This window comes from Gadus morhua, chromosome 1 (genome assembly GCF_902167405.1).
Source record: "Gadus morhua chromosome 1, gadMor3.0, whole genome shotgun sequence".
Taxonomy (NCBI): domain Eukaryota; kingdom Metazoa; phylum Chordata; class Actinopteri; order Gadiformes; family Gadidae; genus Gadus; species Gadus morhua.
This window is the reverse complement of record NC_044048.1, coordinates 11,288,431-11,311,507: the sequence shown is the minus strand read 5'-3', so window position 1 is coordinate 11,311,507 and position 23,077 is coordinate 11,288,431. Positions and strand designations below refer to the sequence as shown.

Below are 23,077 nucleotides of genomic sequence, written 5' to 3'. Positions count from 1 at the left end.
CACAATAATATAAGGCTTAGGAAGCATGATGCCTCCCTAGACATATCCCACTACCCACCAAATGGGACACGTCAGTTCAAACCAGCAAGAACAGACCAACCCCAGAAATGCGAACTTCGAAGCAAGCGCAGATCCGTACGAGAGGAAAAAACGCAAGCCCCCTTCCTCAGGATGCAAAGAGACGCAAGACGCAATGCCCACGAAGACACCGGCAAAGACCACGGTCTGCAGATCTACCTCCCAAAACAAGCTACACTGGATAAAACAGAGTGTTCGCGTCGGACACAATTCGCCCTACCCGCAGAGAGGAGTTCTCAACTTTGGGATTCGTTATAAGTCGTTTGTTCATGTAATTCGATATAAAAGTGGTTAATGTCATTGTTGCCATTATTATTAGATCCTACCTTATCTGCTGCTAAACAATGTAAGCCTTTCCTTGTGTAACCCCCAAACGAAAAAACCTGCAGACGTCTCTCTGGGGCATGATATTTACTAAGCTTAGTAGGCCTCATAGGCTACATCGTGTTACTGCGTCTGATCGTCACTGACAGGCCTATGTGACCTGATAAATAAATAGATAGGCCTACTTCTTTAAAAGTTTGCTCAAGATTTAACTAATGTCTGTCCGTCTCAAGTCTAAATTAGCCATGTATGCTCCATATACGAAAATGGGACAGCAGTCTAAGAAAGGTATAAGACCACGAGCCACACCACGCGCTTTCATGGTGGGATGCAGAAAGAGGCGGAGCTTGACCGGGGGTGTCTGGGCAGGGTCCACCCTCATGTGCTTGTACCGTTGAAGCAATGGTTTCTCACCCGGACCGGTAGTCTCTCGCTCGCTCATGACCTCACACAGACTGGCGCTTTCTCATTCCAAGTTGGAACAATGGGTTTGGAGAAAGACCAAACCAAGTGGCTGCATCAGTGGCTGTTCCAAATCAAAAAATCCATCAGTAGATTAAATTGAAAAAGCCATAAAAATACATGTAGGCAGTTTATGACTCACTGAGGCTACCATCTGCATGGAGCAGCTTGCGTTTTGTTCAGAAATTGTGTTTCGTGATGCTGTATTTCAGAGGGATGTGTTGGATTATGTGTGTGTGTGTGTGTGTGTGTGTGTGTGTGTGTGTGTGTGTGTGTGTGTGTGTGTGTGTGTGTGTGTGTGTGTGTGTGTGTGTGTGTGTTTGTGTCTGTGTCTGTGTGTGTGTGTCTGTGTGTGTTTGTATGTTTGTGTGTGTGTGTGTGGGGGGGGGGGGAGCAGCTTTGGAAACAGAAAGGACCAGGAAAACACGGTTACTTTCAACCAAATTATTGATTTCCTGGAAATGTAATGTTGAAGTGATGGTTTCTGACACCTCCCAACCACCTTACTGCAATAAAACATATGCCTATCTTTCCAAAAGCTGCTTTCTTAATGGGATTTCAGTAAAATAACAATGTCGCAAACCAGAAATAATAAACACCAACGAGAAGATACCCTATTTTAAGTTGTTATCACCTGACTTGGGTTGTTCTCAGCCTGTTCTGCCTGGACATCGTCAGTAGGCCTGCTAATATGACATTTTTTTCTTCATATTGTTACTGTGAGATATTGTCATATGGTCTTCTTCACTTTTGTTCTAAGAAAAAGTATTGCAACGATAAATATATATAAGAAAAGCAAACAGAGATCCATCAGCGTATGTTTTGGGTTTTCTTGGCGTGCTATGAGCGAACGGATGGCGTGTCCAGGGGGAGCGCTGCTTAATTACTCGAGTATGATTGATGTGCTTCGGGCGGCCGGTGGGGAATGTGTGCTATCTGATAAAAGAGGAGGGCGTTTCCAGGTAGTATCATGGGGCGCGCGTGGAAGGGGCTACCATGGCACTCTGTTCCCAAGGAAACGGTTTGGTGTCCTATTTTTATAGCACAATACAAAGCTCCACTCGCTTCTCGCCATCTAGTGGATAGCTGTATGAAAGTGACAGTGATGGATTTATTTTTTTACAATAATGCCAGAGGACTCTAGTTTTTTTTTTGCATGTTCGGGGTTACTGAGATGGCTTATCAGGGAAACACTTCTTTGTTTATAGAGTAATGCATTTAGAACAATGCTGGTGCACAATCAGGCTTTTGACCTTTGAGTCATTGGTATGAAGAAAGTTAAGATTAGGACTACAATACCTTTATTATATCCAGTATCTAAAATCCCATTAATAGATCTGAAGAGACAGCTGTTTTGTCCTCGTTAAGATAAAATACAACAGCTGCATTACAATTATAATAATAATACAACTACATCAAGAGACATTCAGTAAGCAGCGACGTAGACTGTAACAATGTTGGGGATTTAGGTACCCCAATTATGATGTTTGTCTGTAATGGATTCAAATTGTTTGCCTTAGGCAAATGAAGTTCAGTGTAGCACAGATGACAAGCATACCCAGTGTGACACCTCTCTTCAGACAGGGCGGCTGCGCGACGAGCCTGTCTCGAAGCAAAGTGACTGCAGTACAAGGCACAGTGATTACCCCCATTGAATGCGTCTCCACTGTTGAAATCCCTGCGAAATGCCTGTCACACTAGACTCGATAACATTTAAGTGTGTGTTTGTGTGCGTGGTTTCCTTGTGTGCATGGGGAGGGTGGGGGCTACAACCGAAAGAGCCACATAAACACACTGCTAAATGTAAACCAAATTATTGATTCCCTGGAAAATGTAATGTTGAGGTGATGGCTTCTGACCCCTCTGAATCCCCATCCTCCATTACTCCAATAAAACATAGGCCATCTGTTCCACTAGTTGGTTTATAAACCTGACTCCAGTAAAAAAACAAGTTAATGTCAGAAATCACAAACCAGAACTTAATAAAGATCGCCCGAGAAAACCCCAAACCTTATTTGAGTACCAACCCTTAGTTTGTAAATGTTGAGTGAGTTAATGTTATGTAACACACATACACACACACACACACACACACACACACACACACACACACACACACACACACACACACACACACACACACACACACACACACAAACACACACATATATATATATATATATACACACATATTATCATACACATACACACTTTTAGAGATAAAAATCCAGATCCCTGGATACAGATGTCCCAATACTAAATGTCTGTCTGATCATATTTCTGTGAAACTTGCAAATCCCCCTCCACAAACAGGATCCTTCAAGATTATCAGTGTGCTATTCAACATATTCAATGTTTGATATTTAGGCCTACATAAAGAAATTATCCAGCTACAGAGTCTGATATTTTATCCTAAATAATCCTATAAGAATGTAAAAAATCCTATTTCTTACATTCATATCAAATTGGCTTTATTTTGTGTTGGCTACAGGGGCGCTGTTTGAAAGATAGTCTACCTATTGACAGGGGGCGTGGCATGTTGAGTTGAAATAAAAAATGGCGCGCTCCGTGCCGTGGGCTTGCAATGTTCTTATTTAGTTGAAAGAAAACGTGTGTTATCATAATTATGACGGCACTATGGTCACATCCTATTAAAATAAAATAGACTACGACTAAAGTAATGAGGGCTGACGGGGCTCTTCACTTAATAGCATTAGCTTGGGGACTCAGAACATCATTTGTGTGTTGTTGTTTTGCCAGTGTCTAGGAAGCTGTATATCTTGTGTATGTTACTACGTTTTCGAGCCTCGGTAAAATGTCAGTGAATGGACATGTAATCCCACATACCCCGCTGGCTGTAGACTTCTGGCAGGTTCGCAAGTGTCCACACGCTCGCCTGTTTTTTCTATCTCACATGCACAGCGACCACACAGTTGGTTTAACTTCTACATGGAGCGACCGACCGATCTACTGCTCCCCAGTATCTGCTGCACTCTTGAAACTAAAACTACAGGTACAACTGTGTATCACCTGATTGTACCGTGTCGATTGTTATGATTTGATGTAATACGAAAGTCCAGTTCAATTCGCGACTTAACAAAGGTATTATGTATTAACATGATGTACGTACCGGGTCCGGTATACTGTATAATGTAGGTGAAACAGCAATGGGTCCGTCCTCTGGAGTTGGATGAGCCGTACATGCTGCCGTTGGATGACATCGGCAAGGAAAGACTGACGGTCACACTTATAGACGCCAACCACTGCCCAGGGTCCGTCATGTTTCTTTTCCAGGGTTACTTTGGCTCGATACTCTACACAGGTCAGCTCCTGAACACTACATTTAACTGCTGTTTGTAACTTTGTGATAGTTAACCATTACGTTTCCTTTTCTTTTTGGTTGATTCCAGTGGATAAAGATCTTTTATTCATAAACGGAACCATGAAATCACATACTCCTCAATGTTTTTGGTGAACTATTGAAGGTGACTTCAGGTACGCTCCCTCGATGCTACGTGAGCCTTGCCTCAGGAATGACATCCACATAGACCTCCTGTACCTTGACAACACCAACTGTGACGCCACCCGGGTCCTGCCAACCAGGCAGAGAGCCACAGAGAAGATCAAAGAGATCATCCGCAGCCACCCCGACCACAACGTTGTCATCGGTAAGTGCTGTCGAAGTAGGATGGAAAGGGATTTGGGTGAAAATGAAACTTCCTTTTGTTGGGAGACTAATGGCGACTCCATAGGAGAGTATAATATATTCAGCTCACGGACAAATAACAACACAAACCCTGCCTAGTTGGCTGAGTTTATTCATATTATTTATAATATTTAGTTATCGTGATTTTGAAGCGGCGGAAAGTTTATTATCTTGAGATAATCTAGCTCAGAGATTTTGAGGCTTGCATGACATGTTGGCAAATAAATATTTGAATGATATCACTTTATCAAGACAAAGAGTGGTTTCTACCTGTACACTGCCATGTTTTGAATACTAGGGAAAACAAGTGGCATCACTAAACCATGATGCCATGGTTTAGTGATGCCACTAAACCATGGCATCAAAAGAGATCAAAAAGGTCATTTTGCTGTGATATTTAGTTCATATCAACCAGCCATCTATCAGCCCTGGCCTTACCTCTTGTCTCTCTGCAGGTCTGTACTCCCTGGGGAAGGAGTCTCTGATCGTCTCCCTTGCCCTGGAGTTCAAGAGCTGGGTGGAGGTCAGCGCTGAGCGCATGGAGACCCTCCGCCTGCTGGGGCTCCCGGACGTGTTCACCACTGACGAGGGGGCCGGCCGCCTGCGGTTGGTGGAGCAGACGGAGGTCCGCTACTCCAACATGCAGAAGTGGAACCAGGTTTACCCTACCCTGGCCATACTGCCCACCAGCAGGCCCGCGGTGCCCTACCATCCCAATGTGCACGTGGTGCCCTACTCGGACCACTCCTCCTACCGGGAGCTGGAGGACTTCATCTCGGCGCTCAAGCCGGCCGCCGTGGTCCCCATCGTGGGCACCTGTCTCCCGGGCAGCTTCACGGCTCTGCTGCCCCGCAAAAAGCGCCACGACTTCCTGGTGCCCGAGTCGGTGCAGAACTACATGCTGAAGCAGCCGGCGGTCCAACCCAGACACAGAGGCCCGGCCCCTAGGTACAAGAGGGCACGCCCTCCTCCGCGGGGGGTCGTGTTTGAGTCTCCCTCCAAGAGCTCGGAGGGCTCAACAAACGTGAGCAGGGCTTCGATCAGCCCGGGAAGCACTGCTCCTGTGGTTGAGGAGGTGGTGGAGTTGGTGTGGGAGGAGGAGGTGGAGGAGGAGGAGGTGGAGGACGAAGTCCATATTGTTCGAGAAAAGAGTCAGCGACGTGTCCCTGTCGAATGTTACAAGAGGAATCACTACATGTGTGGTATGAACGTCGTTAATACAGTTTACGATGACTCTTCCACAATGAAGGTCCTCACAAACATCGTTCCCGCTTTAACGCCCATCAAAGTCAGAAGAGTGACGTCTGCACCCAGAAGAGCCGCAAACGGAATGGCGGGGTCAAGCTGGGACGTCACGTGTTCCTCTAACAAACCGTTGAAGGAGAGTGTCAAGGCGGGGGTCGTACGGTCTCCTGGAACACTGGAGGAGATGGAAGGGAGTGTTTTACAGCGGCTGCCGTTCAATCAGGAGGACATGATGAACGCTGGGCTGCTGGACCGCAGGCTGGTCCAGCGGTTCTGCCTCGTTCCTTTCCCCCATAACCAGGAGGACCAGACCCCCTTCCTGTAGGCCGGGCTTTTGGACCGGATGCACTTGGTGCCAGACTACGTTTTGAAAGGCACTCCAGCACACATCACTGCATTATTATCCCTGATCTTTACCTAAAGGGGATGCCTTTGTGCTGTCCTTCTGTTTTTCTGTTCTGAAGATGAATAATAATGGAGAACGTATTTGTTAGTAACCATCCTCATGTCAAAAGAGCTAAGCGACCTACGTTCTAAGAAGATAATGTTAGCTCAGGTATTTTCAGGCCGGTAAAGATAAAAATGTTCTTTGATTTTCCATCATTGTTTCCCGATTATGTTAAGTGAGTCATTATGTCTGTGTAGTGTTTACTATGGACATTTGATGTCTTTTGTGGTTTGGGTTTAAGTACTATTTTAGTTGAGTGGTTAATTTGAGAGCTCAACGGTCTGAAGTTGTACACTCAATGCTCATCCAACATGAGCATTGAGACAGCACTCTTTCTATACAGCCTCTTAATAGTAATACCACCCCAGTAAGCACTTGGGCGCTTTGATTTATTCACAAGGAGTTGGAACTAGACGATTGGACTTGAAGCGCCAGAAAAAGTCCTATTTTGTTTGATTAATATGTTTGATTGAAGATTCGGATGTCCAGAGCTTGTTGGCTGTGACATGAGGTTAACTTGTTAATATTTCAGCCATTATGTGGTAATAAAACATGCATATTAATGTTATATCTGTGTGACATGCTCCAAAAACAGCGATATGTTTTATGTAAAACATTTAATGTATAACATATAGCATATTATCCAAAAACATATTTTAAGTTAAAGACACAACATTTTACTATGACTGTAATCATTTCCTTTTTGGATGTTTTTTGTATTGTTTAATTCTTTCCACTAGATGGCAATATCATGCTAGCAATATGTCCGTTTACTCAGCCAACTTGGTCACTGCATCGTTTTTTTCTGCGGCACCAATAACTTTTTCCATAAGGCGGAAGCAAGTAAATAGGTGAATTGTATTGTCTGCACCCTCCATGTTCTGCAAAGGTGCAGCAAGAACTGTGTCAGACATTTTGAAACAACCGTCAAGTCTAATATGGGTGAAATCCATGTCGTGTGACAGTAGACAGTATGCTGTTAACTATCGCCTATTTTCACAGAACTGATTGACTGAATAATATACTCTTAACTTATATATATTTATATAATATATAACATAACAATAATAATATAAGATGATATATAAATATATATATATAAAGTCGTGTGTGTATAGCTTATACACATGACAGGACACGCATATCTTTTCAATTTTTATTCATTCAGAATATTTACATACTATTTGAAAATGAAAGAGGCTGGGATTTTGTTTTATATCATTTGTTTATATTGTTCAGTAGTCTGCCTAAATGAGGCCGTAGCACAGTTAACGGACGAGCAGAGGTGGTGACGTCATCGAGTCTGCTGCTGTTCCAATTGCAGGTACGTACTCGCGTGCTCGCAAGTCTGTGCTTGAAGTATATGGAGGTAGATTTGTGTCTTTATTATGCAATCAAAAATAATAGGTTTGAGAGCAAAACTTTCCACACTGCAATCAAAAAATAGATTTGAGAGCAAAACTATCGACACTGCAATCAAAAAATGTTTTATTGCAAGATAAATTAATGTGATAAAAAAAATATTAATGGGAATCCAAAAGTTTTGTTTGAAAACCCAAAAGTTTTGTTTGCAAATCCAAAAGTTTTGTTTGCGAATCCAAAAGTTTTGTTTGCGAATCAAAAAGCTTTGTTTGCGAATCCTAAAGTTTAGCTTGCGGATCCAAAAGCATTGCTTGCTGTTGAGCTGAATCTCGTGGGCGGGACCTACACCGAAAGATGTAAGACACGTCTCTATTGGCCAGTCTCGATCGGAGTGACAGCTTGGCAACATCCGAAAAGCCGCTGCCCCCCGACCGCCTCCAGAAGCAGATTGTCGGCCTGACGGACAGGGTGTTCGTTTGTGCCTCTCAATCCGCGGCGGCGGTCAACAACATCGCCCTGCTCTCCTCTGCCATGGTCTCCTTGTCGGCTGACAGGGAGGCCTACGGGATATTCAGGGCGCGCAAGCGCGCGCACGGGACAAGCTCATAAGGCGAAGCCTAGACGGCGTAGCCTACATGAAATAGAACTCCCTCTCTCGTTACTAACTGTGGATGTTGCCAAGCTGTCACTCCGATCGAGACTGGCCAATAGAGACGTGTCTTACATCTTTCGGCGTAGGTCCCGCCCCCCCAGATTCAGCTCAACAGCAAGCAAAGCTTTTGGATTCGCAAACAAAACTTTTGGATTCGCAAACAAAACTTGCATTGCATAATAAAGACACAAATCTACCTCCATAGAAGTACGGACTTGCCAAGTACGTACTTGCAAGTCATCGAGTCCGTAGTAGCCTACGCGTGCTAGGAATTGAGAAATGGCCAATGTGAACATGTATCTGTCTACGTCCTGCAAGACGGAGGCGTAACTTGTAGTAGGAGGCTTAACTTGTAGTCGGAGGCGTAACTTGTAGTCGGAGGCGTAACTTGTAGTCGGAGGCGTGTCTAGTAGCCTACTTTTCTAAATCGCGGAAGTGATCTGTATGTAGCAGCGGTGCGCGGGTACATAAATGACCGCAACTCTGACCTCAAATATTAGGCCTTATATAAAAATAATGCACCCGACCCGCTCATTTAAAAATGTCGATTTATTCTATTGAGGGGGGAGAAGGATGAGCTGTTCACCGGGGTGAAATACTCAGCAAGTGTGGCTTGGGGGTAAAGAAACAATCGTTTATTTATATCGTAAGTTAGTTTATAAAAATTATTATAGGCCATTTATATATCTTCATTTGACCATCTTTTAAAGGTTAGTTAAATTAGCCCTCATTAAACAGCAGGACGGATACAACATCCCCAGAAATCGTTTAATACGATGTCCTATTTTGGGTTATTAAAGAAAGAAAGACAAAAAAAGTCACATCTCGCATCAGTACTAGACAGCACTAGAAAAACCCACAAAGAAAAAGGGTGTTTTGACTTCTACTGGTTGTCTTATTATTATTATGGGCTTCATCGATGAGTCGGCTGGCTTGACCACAGTGTAAGACTGCTAGTGTTCTATATATCTACGCACGTAGGTGAAGGGTTTTATTTTGAAAACGTTGCGAGATACCAACCAAAGGATGTTTAGAGTATAGGCGCACGAAGATTTTGTGTGACGGCTGGCTTAACCGCGGATGAACGAATAGCGGCTCACTTGACCGCAGTTCACGGAGACGCAATACGCAACAGTAAGCATTGTCTACATAAGGTCCAAAAGGACGATCAAATAACGAACACCCTCTGATGAGAATCTGTATCTCTCATGAAGAACCCCAATTTCGTTTTTTGCACAATGACAATAAAGTCTGAAATCTGAATATCGTCGGACAATGCCAAGCAGAAGCGGATCTTCCATTAGGCAAACCTAGGCAAGTGCCTAGGGCCCCAACCAAATCTGTCTTTATTAGGGGCCCCCAAATCTGACCCCCCCAGCCATTACTTATGTAAAGTAAAAAAAAACAACACATTTCTAGTAGAAAAAAACAACAAAAATATCAACATAACGCCGAACTAATGCCTAAATAATAATTTTCCAGCACACATGCCCCCCTCCATTGTGCATTGGACTAGTCCAGAATATGATTACGTAGTAACCCGCGCAGCGCGAAATAACGTACTTCAAACCAAAGCAGAGGGATGCGACTCGGTGAAAATGAAGCGGCGGAATTATGGTTGTGCTAAACGAAAACAAAAAGCTGAGAAGAAAAGAATTGCAGATACACTGCTGAAATTGACTTCATTTTTTACACCTGCTGCTGCCACAGCAGCCGCTGCTGAACTTGCGACAGGCTCTGCTGTTGGGGTTCTATACTGCTGCTCACCACTTTTCTCTGATATGAAGACTTTTGAGAAGACGACAACAGTAGGACTTTGTGTTTACAAATGCTTTCTGTCAAGCCCGAAGGTGGAATACAATAAAAGAGTCGGGTGTTTACACACACACACACACACACACACACACACACACACACACACACACACACACACAGCTTTGCCACACAGACACAGACACAGACACACACACACACACACACACACACACACACACACACACACACACACACACACACACACACACACACTGTTTTACTCACATGAAATGGTGAAGGCAACAGGGAAAATGGACATTTGAAGATGGAGAACTTAACCACTTGCACGCCTAAACACCCCCCCCCCCCCCCCCCTCTGTCTGTCTCTCTCTCTCTCTCTCTCTCTCTCTCTCTCTCTCTCTCTCTCTCTCTCTCTCTCTCTCTCTCTCTCTCTCTCTGTCACTCACTCACTCACTCACTCACTCACACTGAACCACTGCTTTGCCTGTCTCTCACTCACTCACACAGCCACTGTTATTCCTGTCCACACACAAAATCTTTTCATTGGTCCTGTTTAAATGTAAATGGTGGTTTTCATAGACTCATATCCATTTTGTATTTTAGTTCTGTTAAGTGCAAGATCATTTTGTATCTCTGGCAGAGAATGGAAATTCTTCTCTCTCTCTCTCTCTCTCTCTCTCTCTCTCTCTCTCTCTCTCTCTCTCTCTCTCTCTCTCTCTCTCTCTCTCTCTCTCTCTCTCTCTCTCTCTCTCTCGTTTGAGTAATAAACATGTAATTTTGGCAAAGGCTAGAGAAATCTGAAACTGATTTTATTGTGGAGAGTTGAGTGGCAGTGCACTATGGTTTTGTTGCGATTCTAAGAGTATTGGGATGGTTATTTGTTTTGTGTACGTGTTTCAAAAATGAGGGCCCCATGTCTATATTTTGCCTAGGGCCCCAAAATGGCTAGATCCGCCCCTGATGCCAAGGGATCGGTTCTGTCCCGTAAAACCCTCTGTCTCCGGAGAGACGCCTGTACGAGAAGTGCGCCGAGGTCCACGGGAACACCCACAAATGGTGACGCCATTGTCAGAGGAAGGGCTAGGAAGCTGCGCACGCCGATTTAAGTAGCCGATCTCCGGCTAGACTAAGCCGAAAAACTGCTCCCGACCAGGTTTGGTTGCGAGCATAAGTCACCATGGTGATACAGCGACGCTAAAAGAGATCGACTTTCGTGGTACAACTAAGGCTTTGAGCTCAACATACCTCGCTAACCCTCTAAGCGAGCTTCGTGGTACAGGGCCCAGGAGTCCTCTGCAGTGTTATACTTGAAACAAACTTGTTTTGTAAAAGTTTGTCTATTTTAATATTTTTTTTGTTAATTATATTTTTGCAGGGAAGGTCATTGTTCATTGCCTGCTTAGTTTTTATTGTGCTACAATTAAAAAGGTGAACGTGTTGAACAAGTGAAAAGAGCTTTATTATATATTTATTTATTTACATTGTTTCCAAAGATCCAAAAATAGTGATGTGTCAAAGCAGAGGGATATAGCACCACCTTGTGGAATGTGTACAATGAATGCAGATCAGACATTAAAATCCATTAAAATCTATTCCTAAATTATAATCAATATTTAAAATATATCAAACTCCGCTATCCGCTTTCTAAGTCTGAATAATTAAGATCCAAATCTTACCCTATCATTCCTCCCAGTGATTATTTCCTAGATAAAAAGGGTTACCACTAGGCTAGCTTCTTAAAAATTAATTAATGAGCCAGTCTTTTGAACGGCTCTTTGAAAAGAACGGCTCCTCAAGATCCGGCTCCCTTCAAACAGCCATAATACCATCTCCTCACGAGACGGATTTCCTACGGCGAGAAACTAGGACCAAAACAATAATTGTAAACATTCTAGTTACTAGCAGTATCGGAGTACACATGTGACGGAATAAATAAGAGATAATAAATTGACCCCGTAACCTAGGGAATTAATACTGAAGTGTCTCATAAGCTTTAGCCGTACCCGAGTTGTTGTCCAAGTATCTATGACGCCTATTTTAAACTTTTTTTTTTTAATGCATTTCAAAAATCCCCCAAAAATGTTCAGACAAAACAAGCCTTTATGCAAAAACATCCTTTAATGAAAAGCAAGAATTCAAGACACATTTTAAAAAAGGCAGCATGGGCCGATTAACAATCACAGGTCCACGGGGGTGTCGGCCGGGTCCCCAGGGTGGGCCAGACCCACAGGGCCCTCCTCCTGGCTCTCTAGGGCCTCGCTCAGACCGTCCAAGAGAGGCAACAGCGGGTGGTACGGGTTCTCCTCCATGCAGGCGTACACCAGATAGAGCAGACAGGCAATGGCAAGGAAGACAAGGACCTGGGCGTAGACCGGAACTAGGCGAGCGTCCACCTCCCGGCGCTCGAGCGTCGTGGCACTGGTGGGCGGGGCTTCTGGGTACTTGTACAGGACGGGTCTCCCAGCGGCCCCCTTGATGGGCCTCCGACAGGTAGCGCTGCAGCACAGCCCATGTATATAGAGTTATACATGACGTACCATAATGATACCGTAAATACAGGATGGTTAAGGAATCATGCCATGAATTTTCCAAAGTACACTGTTGAGAAAAACTGCTGCATAGGAATACTCTTAATGCTTTCTAAATTATTCAGTGCATATAGTGAAAATACAAACATTAATTTGATCTCTTAAAGTCTGAATTCAGTTGGTCCCTAAAGATTGGATGTTACTGAAATGCCTGAAAGCTGTATTGAGTTATGAGCCTTTTTAATTAAATTACTTCATCTAGTAATCCAATTACCGGTACACACCCAACTTCTTTACCTTTTCAACAACATTGAAGAAATAATAGATTTGGGAAAAAAAGTGTCACCAGTGCAAACACAATAATGCATGCCAGAAAAAATGCCACATTTTTTTAGATGTATAGATATTTTCCATATGTTTCAATTGTAGAACTTACGTAATACCAGTGGGTATCGGTACCGCCGGTGGATACAACCTGGTTGGAACAACAGTCAATCCCTCCTGGGGAAGCAGAACACAAAATGTTTGTTTTAATTTTTAATCCACAGACACTAGTGTGAAGTACCGGACATCTCTAGGTCACCGGTGTCTAAGAGATAGAAGGCAAAGGCAGTGAAGTATAATGGAAAGGGGATGGACATTCCACGTAGGGACTTCATAACCCCCACACACAGAATAAAAATACGGCTCTAATGGAAAAAAAGAACCATGTCCTCAGGAGTGCTACAGAACATCGAATTACAATAAGTCATAAAGTCACATATACATTTTATGTAATTGGCAGATTGTCCAAAAAAACAACGTCTAAATCACTGACCTAAAGTTATAGTTACCCACTACCAACTAAATGAAAGGAGGCAAGTGGACTTTGAACAAGAAGTCAAAGGATGAGAAAAGAAAGAGGACACATAACAATACAGTGTATGTGCCTTGACCGTCTGCTTGTAAGAGGCATTAGGGGTGTAGTAGGCCGATTCATTCTTCGGGGTGCACAGTTCCCACTTTGGCTGCTCCGGCTGTAAAGAGGAAAAGCATCACATGTGGTGCACCATCGTTCGGTTAATGTTGATGTTGTTTCTTCCCTCTAAACCCAGTGCACTCAAATAAGCGGGCCGTGACCCATACAAATGCACCCACCACCACCACCAGAGGTCATGTAGAAGAGTGACTCCCAACCAATACCATAGCAATACAGGTGCTGGTCATATTATTAGAATATCATGAAAAAGTTGATTTATTTCATTAATTCCATTTAGAAAGTCAAACCTGTAGAATGTATACATTCATTCCAAACAGACTGATACATTATAAGTGTTTTTTGCCAAAAAGAAGATGATTATAGCTGACAACCAATGAAAACCCTAAATTCAACATCTCAGAAAATTAGAATATGGTGAAAAGGTCAGATATTGAAGACACCTGGTGCCACACTCTAATTAGCTAACTAACTCAAAACACCTGGAAAAGCCTTTAAATGGTCTCTCGTTTTGATTCTGTATGACACACGATCATGGGGAAGACTGCTGAGTTGACAACTGTCCAAAAGATGACCATTGATACTTTAAAGAAGGAGGGCAAGACACAAAAGGTCATTGCCAAAGAGGTTGGATGTTCCCAGAGCTCTGTGTCCAAGCACATTAATAGAGAGGCGAAGGGAAGAAAAAGATGTGGTAGAAATGAGTGTACAAGCAAGAGGGATATACGCGCCCTGGAGAGGATTGTCAAACAAAACCGATTCAAAAATGTGGGGGAGATCCACAAAGAGTGGACTGTAGCTGGAGTCAGTGCTTCAAGAAGCACCACACACCGACGTATGCAAGATATGGGCTTCAGCTGTCGCATTCCTCGTGTAAAGCCACTCTTGAATAAGAGACAACGTCAAAAGCGTCTCGCCTGGGCTCAAGACAAAAAGGACTGGACTGCTGCTGAGTGGTCCAAAGTTATGTTTTCAGATGAAAGTAAATTTTGTATCTCCTTTGGAAATCAAGGTCCCAGAGTCTGGAGGAAGACAGGAGAGGCACAGAATCCACGTTGCCTGAAGTCCAGTGTAAAATTTCCACAGTCAGTAATGGTCTGGGGTGCCATGTCATCTGCTGCTGTTGGTCCACTGTGTTTCCTGAGGTCCAGGGTCAATGCAGCAGTCTACCAGGAAGTTTTAGAACACTTTATGCTGCCTGCCGCGGACCAACTTTATGGAGGTGACGATTTCATTTTCCAACATGACTTGGCACCTGCACACAGTGCCAAATCTACCAGTACCTGGTTTAAGGACCATGGTATCCCTCTTCTTGATTGGCCTGCAAACTCACCTGACCTTAACCCCATAGAAAACCTATGGGGTATTGTGAAGCGGAAGATGCGAGATGCCAGACCCAACAATGCTGAAGAGCTGAAGACCAACAGACTGGTCGACTCCATGCCACGCCGTATTGCTGCAGCAATTCAGGCAAAAGGAGCTGCAACTAAGTATTGATTGCCATACATGCTGAAACTTTCCATGTTCATACTTTTCAGTTGGCCCACATTTCTAAAAAATCATTTTTTGTACTAGTCGTAACTAATATTCTAATTTTCTGAGATACTGAATTTGGGATTTTCAGTAATTGTTAGTACTAATCATCCAAATTAAAAGAAATAAACATTTCAAATATATCACTCTGTGTGTAATGAATTGATATATGTAAGTTTCACGTTCTGAATATAATTACTGAAATAAATCAACTTTTTCATGATATTCTAATAATTTGACCAGCACCTGTATGTCGATTGTTGCTGATGGATAAAGACCAGATGAAGAAATCCCCCTCAACTGCTAGAAATTTAACATCTAGGCCATTACAATATGACTATGATGATAAACGACCGGTCGATTGTGGTTTAGAGTGGCCCATACTGCTGGGGCTGTGAGGACATGGTTGGGTAGCACTAATTCAGATGATGCGTGTGCTGCACTGAGCCCGACTGACCGTAGCGACCTGGGACCAATCCCCCTGCCCTTTGCTCTCACTCCACCTCCTCCCGTCGGCTTGCGGCACCGGCGAGAAGCCTCTCTCCTCCTTCTGCGGTTTTAGTTGAATAATGCAATTCATATAAACAAAGATTTTATCATCATCATGATACATGCATCTTCATATCTCCATCTGTATACATCTATTTGCAAATATATACAGCTTTACTCAAAGCTGCACTTATCTACTCATAATGGAATAGATTTGATACATTTGTCTTGGATGTGATCCATGGCACTGGTTTACACAATGACTTTCCTCCTTAACCATCTGAGTGATGCTGAAGGTATGGGAACTTGACGAGGTGTTGCTCTTCACTGACATGGATGCTGACGGAACCTGTGGACGTTGGCCAAAGTATTAAACGTCAGCAGGCCTATTTCAGGAATATTTAAGACCGGATATTTTCGATAATTTAGATAAAGGGTTCATATGAAGCAGAGAAGGAGGGAGATTCTGCATTACCGCTGGGATTAATCCTGTGTGCTCATCTACAGAGTAGGTTTCATCAAGCACAGAGGGAAGGTGGGAGCTGAGGGCCCAACTCGCCTCTAACAGTGACTCTACTGCAATCTCCACAATCCTTCCGGAATGAGGTTCCAAGCTTTCAGGGGCCATGACACGCTAGGGTAATGACAACACACATACACATCTTCAACTGCATTTACTGTAAATAATTACCCATTGTGGGATCCAAGTTGATCCGATATAGTTTACCAGTCTTGGAGAGGGTAAAAAGTAATGTTTGTAAAAGTAATCCCCATTTGGACATGACAAATCCTGTGAAACATTGAAAATACATATAGGGCAAAACCTGCAGGTCATCGCTTACCACTGGAAGAAATTATTTCAAATTGAATTAACAATAACAACATTTGGCCAACAGGGGGGCGCTTTGATGCAGATACATATTTGGGAGTAGTAAGGGGTTAAGCACGCAACCTGTGCTGTGATCCGATATCCATACTTCCATGAGTACACTTAAACGTAGTACACTATTTGCACTCACTAAGTGCGCTGATTTTCAGATGTCAGTCTCGTTCCAAATCGAATACTCTGTGGTGCACTAACCGCAAACTACGATCGCAACTGCCGCCCCGGCTCCTCCCCCGCAATAAACATCCCACTTTGAACAGTGAACTCTTTGCACAAAGTAGTTATGAAAAGCTAGTAAAACTACAAAATGACTCCATTAATGCAGCCTACGTGGAAAATACATCGTCCTATTAAAGAAAATGCGCCGACGTCGGTTCAGCCTAGCTCCACCTCTTCCACTACGTAGCTAAGATGGCTGCCGTTGAGTACGAAAAGTGTACATCAATCTTCTATAATATGTCCATGACATCAATCCACACTCCGCGGTTTGACAGTTTTGAGTATACCATCCGGGTCCTTTCAGTAGACCTCTTTTCGCCCCGATGTTAATCGGAACGCCCCTACGTACTCAAACTAAGTGCGGATAGTATGGATATTGGAACACAACTGAAACGCAGTGAAGTCACCTGTTTGTCGTTCTCAGGAGACAGTTCCAAAGTTAAAATGTCTTCTTGTCTTGAGTCATTTGAATCTGTATGGGCCATAGAAAAGTATATTGTTATAAAGTAAACAATAAAATTGATATTTTGGATAAGTTGGAACTAAACCGACTTTTTGTGGTCCCAGAGATTTGAGATGCCATTTTGGAAGTCGTAGCCTTACCTGAATCCTCGTCCTGCCCCTCTTCGTCCCCCTCCTCCTCACTGTCAGAGTATGCGTTGGTGTCCCCCGCTCCGTTCACTGTGGGCTCCGATGGCATGTTGCTCTGAAGGATCTTCAAGAGTCGCCGCTCATACAAAGCCCTGGTGGATGCTACTCAAGTGTGAAACAAAAATAAGACATTTTGGCTTGTTTTACAAAGTTTGTTGGGTTCTTCCAATACTTTAACTGGCAGGTCTGTAGATGTACTAAAGAAATGTAGATGTACCGAAAATACGAGATACCAAATAAACTCTCTTAAAAGCTATTCCTTTGGATTTGACCACTTTCCTTGAAGAACTCAGCAAACCATAAAGTGAACTAACCAACAATGGGTCCAGCGTTGAGCCCATGCTTGAGAAGTGAGGCCTTGAGCTCGTCATCGGTCAGCCCATTGACGTCCAGCATATCCACCGCTGATGGCTTCTCCTCTGGCGTGTCCTCCTGGTGGCACGCAACAACATGTCCCTGATTCTACAGGATAGTAATAATGCCACAGCTTTGACTAAAATGGCAACAGATACCTCAGATCGGAAATACGGATGCAAGTTTGATCAGAGAAAATTCTTTGAGTAGAAATTCCCCAAATGTGGCAAACATTTTTCAGTCAGGTCAGTCTGATTTTCAGTCATCTGGGATCAGGAAGGAATTGGATTTTGTATCTGAGTGAGTCCGACCTGTGTGCATAAACAACCCCACGCAGGCAGCACCTCCACCTCTCAAACGTGGATCTATGCGAACACTACAAGCTGGTTGGTCACACTACTAGTGGATGAAACCATGGGAGACCAGGCTGAGCGGCCCAGATTAAACACGGAGCGCACATGCAGGGCCCCCAGCTGCTGACCTTGCAGAGTATCAGTTCCATGAAGGTATTCACGGCAGCTGAAAACAGTTGACTTGTCTTAGATAGTGTGCAGAGTTGGAGCCATTGAAAACATCGTATCCCAGGGCGGGTGAAAGTGTATTTTCAAACACATAATAGGAAATGCCATTTTATACTGTGTAAATGGCAATGGATGTATACAGTCTTAGCCATGTTTAGGTTAGCCAATCATTTCATTACCCGATATATTGCACGGACTGGGTAAATGAAAGAAAACATTGAGGGACGCAGTAGACTAGAATAAACAGTTCTGGCAAAAACAGGCCGAATGTATAGCAAACAATAAAAAAAAAAGTGAACACAACTCACAACAACTTGGTCCTCTTCGTCACTTGAGAAATCAGCAGCATTTTTTGCATCAATATGCTTCAAATATAAACCCACATACACATCCTTCTTGCTTTTTTCAGTTGGCAGTGTGACATTGTGGGCCACCAAATCTGACTTCAACCTGGACTTGGATAACTGAGCAGGGTCCTCCTCGAACACCGGCATGTCGAGAGCGACGCTGCGGCAGAACAGCGAGTGGAGCGACCCGGAGAGGCCCTGGGGTTCGGCTATTCTTACCCCGGTCTACGATGAAATCAGACGAACTGGTTGGGCAACACTGAGAATACTATTGCAGCAGCACACTGACCCAGAACAGGTGCTACTCTGCCTTGATTGACGGTTACGACCCCGACCAGACACACACACACACACACACACTGGGCCTTCAGCAACAGCTAGGTTAGGTCGCTCAAAACCACGACGTAGTTTACTGGCGCTGTTGACATTGGCTTTGAACTTTAATCCAACTAGCTAACGTCAGCTGTGGACTAGCCAACGTAATAGAATGTAAACGACGTTAGAATGAGTTGGTAAACGTTAATATTCACAATGTTATTGCATAAAAAGCAAGTAAATTGGATCAGTTTGGCGTAGTTACCGTGTATCGACTCGGAGGTGGGACCTGATTGGTCGAACAGCAGTTGGGGCGGTGGCGGCGCGCCGAAAAAGTACTGCATAGTTATGATTGATGCTGCGCCACCTAGTGGAGAAGAAGAGAATGAAATATGGGGGGGACAGGGTAAGACAACAACCCAAATTTATTGGGATTCCGGGCTGAAGAATATAGACGCAACAAATCGTCCAATAAAAGTTTTTATGGTTGCTTCAAAAAAAGAACTTTGGGTTACAGCTGAACGAGTCATCTCAATGAAAACTTGTTTGAGGATGATAGACATTTCTTTGTAGGACAAAGGCCCTTTGATGTATTTATATTATATGAGTCAACCCTGAGTCTAAATATGCCTACTTCATTACTTAATCTTTTGCAATAACCCCTCTTTATTGCTTTCATTTACTTAATTTCCTATCACCGCTGCTGAACAAAAGCCATTATATCCAGTAATTAACATTTGCTTGTCCTTTACCACTAAAGTGGCAGCTGCCTGGTAGATGGGAAATGAGCGTTCTCATAGTTGCATAATGTCATGGTATTTGCGCCGAACTCTCAGGGGCATCAGAGCGGAGTTAATTAATGAAGCCAACGTGAAGAATGATGTTGTCCCTCACATAGGCTTTAGTCCCTTGTAGCCTAAACTATTTCCTCTTTTACTAATTTCTATAGCAGATTTAACCACAAACATCCAAATGATCACAAAGTATACAATAAATATTATAATCACGGTTGCATGTTATTTACAACTAATACAAATAATTATACATTTGATTAAATTTCCAACATAATATATTAAAAGTGAGATGAATGACAAACCGTCAACTTTTATTGGCAGTAATCATTACTTTGGTGTAAGCCAACAAATAACCACATTTTATAGGATGTTGAAAACACAGATTTGGCTGCCCAGATACAGTCCCATAGAGTTCCTAGAGTCCAATGTCCACAAGGGTCCAAAGGCTTTGAACGTACAGTCACCCATTTTTTGACCCAGTAATTAGCCCGCCCCAGCAGCTATGGGTTCAGGATCAAGGCCTACTGGGGACATGTACGCTTCAAGCTCTGATAGGACTATGTGTTGGAGCTGGACTATATAATTCACTTTTTATTGGGAACAACGCAGTGCAAGGCAGCCATTGTCATCAGAAATAAGTAATATAAATAATGAGACATCTCATAATTGTTTGGGATACATTGGGGCTTGACATGTTTTTGGCCATGAAGACGGAGTCAGAAAATGGATGGACATTAAGGCTTTGTGAATGAATAGGTCCAATTGCACCCTGAACATGCCGAAAATAAATTGTAGGAACCCTCCGAGCAAGCACAAACATCAAAGTACTCCTTACTGTGATACTGATTTGAGCAATTATGATGCATCCAAAAGAGGGATATTGCTTATAACCCCCTCCAGCCCCGTGTCCTGTCCGCACCCATCTTCTGTATCACTGTGTAGAAGGCGATCTGCAGTTTTCCCTTTATGTTGAAAGGTATGGATAACAGCCATAACGTTACACACTATGGCCCTTTGTACTGTTAAGAGAGCTACTTACACATCATTTTAGGCTTATGAGATTATTTTGATAACTCTCATTGACTCAGCCTTCATATAAAACATCAGCAGTGCATGCATGAGAAGATCGCTGGCGATTCAAATCTGAAGGAAGCAAAGTCACGTGGACGGTCCCCAGAGCATCCAATGGCTTTGAACCCTACGTGATCCTCAAGAGCACAACTCACATAGGAATAGAAAGCCATAAGATGCACATCGGGTAAAGAGAGACATACTAGCACACCAATAAAACAGGCCAATTATTGTTTTCGCCTTGCAGTTTTCATACGATTGAAAGGAGTTTAAGAAAGCTCAGTCACCCCCAAACAAGATGAATCAAGCGGAAAATAAGCAGGTTTCAGACTGTGCTAAGGATTCAAAATTCATATCCGAATAAATAATTAATCATATGAAGCGGTATTCCATTGTGGCCTGGGAGGAATGAAAACCCCAGACTTCTTAGCATGAAATCAAACATTTTATTTTCACAGTATATATACGGAACCATCACCCTGACTTCGATTGGAAAACAATCCCAAAACCATTTGATTTTAAAAGCTGTCTCTGACCTAGAATCATAGCCGGTAAACATCCAGCATCTTCAGGGGAATAGAGCATCAGAATGTAGAAGACATAACACAAATACATCAAACTTCTGTCTACCAATCAACATAGCATGATTTATTTTAGTTTAAAATCCGACCCTTGGCATCTGCCTTCCTGTCATTATTCTTCCACTGTGTAAATAATCAAAATATTAACAAGACTTTGGTATTGTAATCTTTGGATTTTGGTCTTGAAAGAAATATGTTCATTCAAATTCCTACGCCGTTATTTACAATGGATTCATAGGAACTGAAGACCTCAACTTATTTGAGTCCCAGAACACAGGGTGCTCTGTAGTCCCGCTCTGCTCACCCAGATGTCTGTTCATAAAATAGTTACCACAATTAAAAAAAAAGGGGGGAAAAAGAAAACCAGATAGCTGTGGGCAGGAAGGAAACAAGCTACTATTGAAGACAGAGGAGGTATTTGTTGACACTGTATCGAGTGCAAAGCTGAGGTATTTGAGCTGAGAGGGGCCAGGTATTTGTCAGTCACTGTTTCTTGTGCTTTCGCTGTCTCAAGCTCAAACAACAAAAGCCCCATTGAAGCAGCGCTCTCTCTCTCTCTCTCTCTCTCTCTCTCTCTCTCTCTCTCTCTCTCTCTCTCTCTCTCTCTCTCTGACTCTCTCTCTTTTTATTTGAGTAAGCACACAAAGCTCCCTCTACAAGGCTGCCACCATCCACTCCGAAACACTGTATCTTCCTCTCATCCTTTCATCTACCTGTTTTCAGTTCATGAAACTCAAGGCGGCGGACCACACTTACAAGTTGTAAACGTGTAGGATTGGTAAAGTGTAATGTATAGAATCCAACCAAAGAGGTCTAAAACATTAAGGTAAAGCATTGTCTCATATAATTAGAAAGGGAGGGTAGGCTACTAGTAATACTATGGGTCCTTGAGTTTTGGATTGAAATTGATTCATTGCAAATCCATGTATGGCTGCATTTTTCTCTCGAAGGCATCACGGTATAGAGTGCATAGCTAATGAGTCAAGTGTACCAACCTCTTGCTGGTATGGATGCCGTATATACAGAGCCTTTGGTTGATAAGCCCCTCTGTAGCTGAGCTCAGGGGAGCACAGCTCGCATGCATGTCTCAGCATAAATTAGCAAGGCCCCCAGTGTCAGACGCTGGCCAGACAAGAAGGTGAATCTCAGCCACCGGGAGGATTAACTCTAATCCCAAACATCCTACATGCTCCCCCTGCTCCACTGGGAGCCTGTTTGATCAATCGACACTCTGCCAGATGTTTCTGTGCTTCTTAGGATTTTAAATATGTCCATCTTTGGTCTGTTCAAACACTAGTTTGTGGTGTCTCAATCTTTCTCTTTCTGTCTCTTTCTATCTCTCTCTCCCTCTCTCTCTCTCTCTCTCTCTCTCTCTCTCTCTCTCTCTCTCTCTCACAGACAATGTGCCTAGAGATTCTGTGGAGTTGAATCTCATGTGTCCTTTATCAGTTGTAACAACGCATCAAAAGACTAATATCCCACTATTTGACATGCTTGGTTGGCTGAGGAGATGAAACCGTTTTGAGAAAGGAGCATTCTAGTCAATAATTTGTATCGGACAGTGCTTCGTATTCATGCATTAAACCTCCACCATAATTAACTGCCGGTGGCAGACTAGACAAGCCCAGTCCACCATAAAGCACCGCATACCACACATGAATGCAGCAGAAAAGCCTCTTATCAAAAGACAACAACACAAAAACAACACCAAGAGCTATTTCTGGCCTGTGGGCACCCACATAGTTTAGAAATGACCACA

At 43.3% G+C, this 23,077-nt stretch overlaps 2 protein-coding genes across 12 annotated transcripts in view; one reads left to right on the top strand and one right to left on the bottom strand.

Moving 5' to 3' along the window:
• Positions 1–3,403: 3,403 nt before the first annotated feature.
• Positions 3,404–6,831, top strand: LOC115547632 (5' exonuclease Apollo). The gene is made up of 4 exons (XM_030362005.1): positions 3,404–3,877; positions 4,021–4,186; positions 4,350–4,532; positions 5,026–6,831. The coding sequence occupies exons 1-4, from the start codon at positions 3,680–3,682 to the stop codon at positions 6,138–6,140; spliced, it is 1,662 nt and encodes a 553-aa protein (XP_030217865.1). The 5' UTR covers positions 3,404–3,679; the 3' UTR covers positions 6,141–6,831.
• A 5,321-nt stretch (positions 6,832–12,152) lies between these two features.
• lemd1 (LEM domain containing 1) overlaps positions 12,153–23,077 on the bottom strand; it is an 11,277-nt gene continuing 352 nt past the window's right edge. The window contains exons 2-11 of one of the 11 annotated variants that reach the window (XM_030361969.1): positions 19,138–19,239; positions 17,650–17,797; positions 17,288–17,437; positions 17,092–17,156; positions 16,055–16,213; positions 15,848–15,928; positions 15,548–15,640; positions 13,511–13,597; positions 13,018–13,082; positions 12,153–12,549 (exon numbers count right to left, since the gene is read on the bottom strand). In XM_030361969.1, coding sequence (XP_030217829.1) covers positions 12,231–12,549; positions 13,018–13,082; positions 13,511–13,597; positions 15,548–15,640; positions 15,848–15,928; positions 16,055–16,213; positions 17,092–17,156; positions 17,288–17,437; positions 17,650–17,731 — 1,101 coding nt within the window. In that variant the 5' untranslated portion in view covers positions 17,732–17,797; positions 19,138–19,239 and the 3' untranslated portion in view covers positions 12,153–12,230. Of the gene's footprint in view, positions 12,550–13,017; positions 13,083–13,510; positions 13,598–15,547; positions 15,641–15,847; positions 15,929–16,054; positions 16,214–17,091; positions 17,157–17,287; positions 17,438–17,649; positions 17,798–18,518; positions 19,098–19,137; positions 19,240–23,077 lie in introns of those variants that run through there. The other 10 variants (XM_030361961.1, XM_030361915.1, XM_030361908.1 and 7 more) reach the window with 10 other exon arrangements.